The sequence below is a fragment of the Phytophthora parasitica genome (genome assembly GCF_000247585.1).
Source record: "Phytophthora parasitica INRA-310 unplaced genomic scaffold supercont2.86, whole genome shotgun sequence".
Classification (NCBI taxonomy): Eukaryota; Oomycota; class Peronosporomycetes; order Peronosporales; family Peronosporaceae; genus Phytophthora; species Phytophthora nicotianae.
Window position 1 is genome coordinate 25,129 of NW_008649072.1, and position 6,340 is coordinate 31,468.

Sequence of the window (6,340 nt, forward strand, 5' to 3'; positions counted from 1 at the left end):
TCGGGGACGAGAAACAACGAGATGGTTTGGGACCACGACGTCTTTCTAGCGGTGGGAAAAAGAACTCAATAAGTGCGAGAAATGCGCCGTCCTGTCCCGGGTGCCGCATACTGCCATATTGACAAGCAGTGACCAGCTAGCATAGCACTTTTCCATGCAAGTCCCAGAGCTCGAAAAGCCGCAACAACCAACTGCCAGATCGAACATCAAACTGAAGAACTTTTTAGTTGGTTAAAGCACCTACCAGATAACATTCTAGTCCTCCTTTTCCAGCTTGATCTCGAGCATAATGGCGCTTTTACGCTTCTGCTTGGCGAAAGCCGCGGGCAACTCCAGCTCGTACATGAGCACCTCGGACTCGGGTTTGTCCACGAGAGAGGCGAGTGGCACGTGGCAGAAACCGATCTTGTCGTCCTTGGAGATGCGGTCGTGGTCGAACACGTTCACCTCCAGCACGGCGGTGCTGGGGTCGTCGGCGATGAAGGCGAAAGTCTCTTCGGGGTTCCATTCCGGGTTGAGGTTGGCAGGGATCATGGAGCTCTTGTGCGTCGTGTTGGCCAGCTGGAAAACCACGTACGGGTCGCTCTTGCCGTTGAAGTCGGCGGACGGCAAGTCCACAGCCTTGACGAGTGTCACGTGTACAGCGTACATTGCTAGAGCTGAAAAGGGGGGAATGGAGCGTCGGATGCCGCTTCGGGAGCTTTTCACAAGTGAACAACGTCAGAAAATGAAAGAGAGAGAACTATGTTGCGTGAACGGATACGCGGAAAGACGAGCAACTTTAAAAGAATTTGGCAAGTTTTCATCCTGATGTCACTGTGCCACATGAAAGGCAACTTGGTGCGGCACTTGATCGGTGGATAGACGACGACGATCTTCTAGCAGAATACACGCTAGCAAATACAGCGCAATATCCAGTGTACGTTTTTGCTTGTAGGTATGTGGACAGCACGAATCCAGTGGCATTGGCGACTGTCCACTTTTGGACTTGATAACTTGGCGGCCAAGGGCGATTGCGGTGGAACTTTGGCGAGGTGTTCGTCCGCAATCGTGCTATGAGTTTTGCGTGGCTAACGTGGGGTCGACCAACGCTGTTGAGACAGGAAATCAGACGCACGGCGAAAGCGATGTTGACTTCATTGCATGCCGCATGCATTCAGCCTGCAGCCGTAACAAGAAGGAAAAAAAAATTGGACCCAACATTACCGACGGGTACAATTGTCGTTGCCAAGCTAGTAGGAACAACCTTTTGGCATTGCCATGGGTGAAAGTTCCATCGTTGAAACAGTAGAACTCAAAAACGATGTTGAAGTTTACCTGCTTTCAGAATGTATGATATGCATACGTTTTACCGGATAATTCTCCTGGGTTAACCCCGTGTCTCAGCCTTTAAATTCCACTGTCCGTTTTTGTAGCGAATCACCAGTCCCTACGACCTTCGTTTCAGACCAATCGTTTAGCATTATCTGCACGTACGTATACTGTCTACTTACGACGAAGCAACGGTATCCGACATGCGAGTATACCGTTTTCTTACGAGAAGGCAACATACCATGCCACACCACAACGCACACTGTCAGTCGCACTCCGGATCTGGAAGACAGCGGAATAGACAGTAGATCATGAGCGGCATGCACACGCTGCAGGTGACGCTGGTGCGCGCGGGTGACCTGGCGGCCAGCGACTTCGGCTTCATGGGCATGGGCGGCAAGAGCGACCCGTACGTGGTATTCAAAGTGGGGCGCGTGAGCCAGAAAAGCTCCGTGGTGCCCAGCAGCCTCAACCCGCGTTGGGACCCGGCCGAGACCTTCCAGTTTCAAGTAGACCGCCCCAAGGAGAAATGCCTCGAGGTGCACGTGATGGACTACGATCGCTTCATGAAGGACGACTGCATTGGCAACGCCAACCTTGCACTGGCCCCGTTCCTCGAGAAGAAGCAGTCCGAAGTCGTGTCTTACGAGCTAGAGGTGCCTCCTGACTACGACAAGCAGAAACGCAAATCTGTGCTCTTCCTAGAGATCAAAGTGACTCCGAACGAGCAAGTGGATCAGATACTCGAGCTCTGGGAGAACCAGCGCTACCACATTGTCAAGAAGTGGACCACAGACACGCACATTTCCGGCTCGACCGAACGCAAGCGATGGAGCTCCGTCACGGACGCTAATATCTCGTCTAACGCCTTTGAGGAAGTCGCGCCCAAGGTGCCAAGTCATCTCAAGGCCGAAGGATGGACACTCGATGTCTCGCAGGGAGACGACAATGGCTGGATCTATGCGCCGTCCTTCTCCGGACCTTGGCAGAAGGACCCCTTCACATTAGCCATGGTGCGACGACGCAAGTGGATCAACAGATGCACAGCTCCAGACAACCAGTAAGACGTGACAGATTGCCCTTCTGAGCTGAAGGGATGAAGATACAAGCGCACTGAAGATATTAGTCAGTGCGAGTCGGGAAGTTCTCGACAAATGAAGGAAAAGCACAGCAGCAAAGCAACAGTGACGACCTGAATGAATGGGGCGCGTGTTGTGAACACCACTGCGAGAGAAGGCAGCAACAAACTACGCAAAAAGTTGCAGTTTGTGTTTTGCCACTGTGCGTTTCCGTGTTGTTAGGAAAAAATGATTGCAATTTTATCCACATCCATTCATCGTCTCTATTTGCATGTGTTTTTCGCGACGATTGTTCATGCAAATGCCTTGCTCCACATTTTCTTTTCCTTGTCAAGCTGGCGGCGCAGACGCAACTTGAGACGTTCATCGAGCTTGACGACGGCGCGGTCTTGCGGTGCGAGGGCCAGCGCGGCCTTGACGTCGTCAGCCGCCTGCTCGAGCTTGTTCTCCTTCTCGTACGCCACAGCGCGACGGTAGAGAGCCTTGACGCTCTTGGCGTCCAGAGCCAGCGCTTCGTTGCAGTTTGCCACTGTTTTAGTGTAATTTTCCATCTTGAGGTAACACTGCGCCAGATTCAGGTACAGACTGAGCTTGATCGCGCTCACCTCCTCCTTGTCCGCCTCGGTGAGATCGAAGAACTTGGACGCATGGGTCAAAGCCTTCACGTAGCGAGCAGCGGCGTGTTTGTGGTTGCCGTCACGGAAAAGCTCGTTGCCTTCCTCTTTGTTCTTCACCACCATACGCATACGCTCGGGTTTCTTTAGTTTACGCGTGTCGTGGTCTTCGTCTCCCTCAGCCTGACGCTCCGCCTCGGCTTTCTGCGACTCCAATTCAAGCTGCTGCTCCAACGCACGTTCATCAGCCTCAACAGCCGAGAAATAAGCCTCACAAGCAGCGCGAATCTCCGTCTCAATCGACTGATGCTTTGTGCGAATCAAGTCCAGTGTGGCAGTCTCAGACTCCTCCGAGTAGATCCAGTCCTCCGCAGCATCTAAGAGCGGGTTCAGCTTGGAAGTATCGAGTTTATCTCCGTGCTTGCCGCTGCTCTTGGAGCGCATCTCGTACACAAAAGCCTCGATGGCATTACGCTCGTGAGCGATAGCAGTCAGTTCGGCATCACGCGCCTGGAATTCCTGCTCCAACGCCACATAGCGAGCCGCGTCTGCGTCCTCTTCAGCGTCTACAGGTGTCGTGACTGCCTCGCTCGAAAACGCGGCACCGAGAGCGATGGCTGTGGTAGAATCGAGCATACGACCGATAAGTGCGTTGTTGCGCTGCTGATCAGCAGGGAAAGCGGCGATAATAGCCTCCTGCACGAACGGGATACGAGTGCCACCGCCCACGATCTCCACCGACGCGATGTCAGCACTGGAAACACTGTCTTTGGCTGTTTCCAGAGCTTTTTGCAGCATCTCAGTCACACGAGCCCGTTCAGAAGCACACAACTCCTCGAATACATTGCGAGAGATGGAGATGTTGATATCTTTCTCAGGAGCAAGGTTCTCCACGGTCACGCTGGCCTCTCCGATAGTAGACAGCAGCTTTTTGAGCTTCTCGCAAGCCTGGAACAGACGCTTGCCTCCCTTCGAGTGGAATGACACGCTCAACTGATGCTTCGTCTCAACTTCCTTCTGGAAATGTTCAAATAGGCGACGATCAAGTGTCTCGGCGCCAAGATCCACATCAGCTTCCGTCGCTAGCAGCGTCTCACCTTCACGAGTAAGCTTCACTACCGCTACACTGGTGCTGGTGTGGCCCATATCGACAATTGCAATGTGTCGAGCCGTCTCCATGGGGACATCTCCGTCAGTGGGAGCCGCAACGGGATGTTTGCAGTGGAAGCAACGAGCCAATGCTGCATCGCGCGAGATGATTGACAAGCTGGGAATACTAGCGATTGTGGCAGCCACACGGACCGCACGCTTCTCTTCGTCGCCCCATACTGATGGTACAGCCAACGTCACATGGAAAGGCTCGTCCTGGAAGCGCTTCTTCATCTGCGTGGCCAGATTGGCGAACAGCATACCAGTGAGCTGTTCTACAGTGAACTGCGTCTTATTATTGTCCTTGCCGTAGTCCACTGTAGCCACTACACGGCCAGCTTCGTCCACTTCAAAGGTGGGCTGGTGACCGGGTAGTCGCTCAAGTTGGCGCTGCACGTCCGCCAGTTGGTGCTTGCCTACAAGGCCAGACAAGAAGCTAACGGTGTTGCGAGGGTTCGTGCTGGATGAGAGCACGGCCGACTCGCCCACAAGACGCTCCTCGCCCTTAAAGGATACCAGAGTGGCGGTGGTCATAGCACCAAGCTCGTTGAGCACTACGTCGCCGTTGCTCTCAGCTACGACACATCGTTGCGCACCCTGATTAAATTGACAACGCAATTTGGTGAATTAGTCAGCAACCTGGGCGAGATAGGGCGTGCAATAGACACTGCTGGCATTGCAAGAGGATGGAGAATAAAGCCACGTACGAAGTCGACGCCAAACACGCGTGGGGGTTGCGTCGTCGCCATGATCACGAGGTCTCGGTGTGAGGGAGTAGTTGTGGTTTTACCGCTCTCGAAAACTCTATTTCGTGTTTTGGTGGCGTGGTGCACATGTTATGAACCCATTTCAAAAACGACCATCACTCACCAAAAAGGCAAGTTTTGTCTGTCAGTCTCATTTTTCAATTGCCACATCAAGAAGGACGCCATGCTCACCGCAACCAGCTCAACTGAGGAGACGTCCCAGCGGCTTGTGTCGGTGCTAGAGACCTTCGGAAGAGGCGGCGCTACAGTGGAGGAGCTGGAATACACGGCGGAGCTGCTGATCGCCACTGCAGAGGAGGAGACGATGAGTCAAGACCGAGTTAAGCTCGTCTCCGCTTTCGCTGAAGTGCTGGAGGAAACGGCGTTCCTAGACGCGGCTCAGTTATCAACAATTGCGGAACAGCTTGCTGACGTGCTGCTAGGCAGTGAGGATGACAGTGAAGAGGATCAGGAAAGCCACACCGCTAGGAGGCGGCGACTGCGCAATGAGCGACTGGAAACGCAGTTTGCTATTGGCAAAAGTTGTCTAGTGGTGCTTGAAGAGGACGAGGCGTGGCACCCGGCACGAATCACGAAGCACATTGGCGAGAATGATGACAGTGACGATGAGAGTGCAGTCGACGATCGGCCAATTGTGGTGGAGGTAGAGTTTATCGAGTTTGGCAAGAAGCAGATTGTCCGAGAGGACGAGGTGGTGCTGGACGAAGACGTTGCAGGCCGTGAAGACGCGGATGACATGACTGGTTTGTGCGAAATGTGCGAGCGACCTATGAACCTGACAGCGCACCACGTGATCCCGCGGGTCACGCATTCCAAGTATCTGCGCAAAGGGTACACGAAAGAGTTCCTCAATACTTGTATCATGATTTGTCGTCAGTGTCATAGCAAGATCCACTCCGTGGAGGACAACAAGACGCTAGCACGCGAGTACAACACCCTTGATAAGATTATGCAGCACCCGGAAATCATCGCCTGGGTTGCATACGCTCGGAAGCAAAAGGCTCGCGTTAAGCCGCGGAAGAAAAGCAAGTGGCCCGTGGGAAAGTGAGCGCATGGGACAATGGACCTCAACGATGGGTTCTTGTGAAAAGTTGTTGCTAGGTAAAGATGCTGTAACAAAAGATCTTGTACAGTTACCAATGGACTTGGACACAATGAATGAAACACTTGCAGAGATGATCACTGAGAGATCCAGTGTTGAATGATAAAGAGCTGGTTTCTGGAGCATTTTACAGTTCGTGCTACAGTGGCTGGATCATTCGATGGATTATTGCACATGTATCTTTCTCCATTACTTGGATCTGGAAACTAGCTAGTCAGTTACAGCTCGACGGGTCTGGGTGGGACTTGCACGTCAGGGAAGTCCGATCGAATATTTGAGTGCTAGACTGTAGATGTAACGCAGAGATACTAAAAAAAA

General features: G+C 52.9%; 4 protein-coding genes across 4 annotated transcripts; 2 read left to right on the plus strand and 2 right to left on the minus strand.

Moving 5' to 3' along the window:
• Window positions 1-255: 255 nt before the first annotated feature.
• PPTG_18420 (hypothetical protein) lies at window positions 256-651 on the minus strand (the record flags this gene model as incomplete). The annotated part of the gene is made up of 1 exon (XM_008916544.1): window positions 256-651. The coding sequence occupies one exon, from the start codon at window positions 649-651 to the stop codon at window positions 256-258; it is 396 nt and encodes a 131-aa protein (XP_008914792.1).
• A 735-nt stretch (window positions 652-1,386) lies between these two features.
• PPTG_18422 (hypothetical protein) lies at window positions 1,387-4,962 on the minus strand. The gene is made up of 2 exons (XM_008916546.1): window positions 4,861-4,962; window positions 1,387-4,750 (listed from the first exon to the last, which is right to left on the minus strand). Exons 1-2 carry the CDS (start codon window positions 4,900-4,902, stop codon window positions 2,684-2,686), a joined length of 2,109 nt encoding a protein of 702 aa, XP_008914794.1. The 5' UTR covers window positions 4,903-4,962; the 3' UTR covers window positions 1,387-2,683.
• On the plus strand, window positions 1,541-2,677 carry PPTG_18421 (hypothetical protein). The gene has a single exon (XM_008916545.1). The coding sequence runs from the start codon at window positions 1,623-1,625 to the stop codon at window positions 2,373-2,375; it is 753 nt and encodes a 250-aa protein (XP_008914793.1). The 5' UTR covers window positions 1,541-1,622; the 3' UTR covers window positions 2,376-2,677.
• PPTG_18423 (hypothetical protein) lies at window positions 2,706-6,340 on the plus strand. Its single transcript, XM_008916547.1, has one exon. It carries the CDS (start codon window positions 4,901-4,903, stop codon window positions 5,966-5,968), a length of 1,068 nt encoding a protein of 355 aa, XP_008914795.1. The 5' UTR covers window positions 2,706-4,900; the 3' UTR covers window positions 5,969-6,340.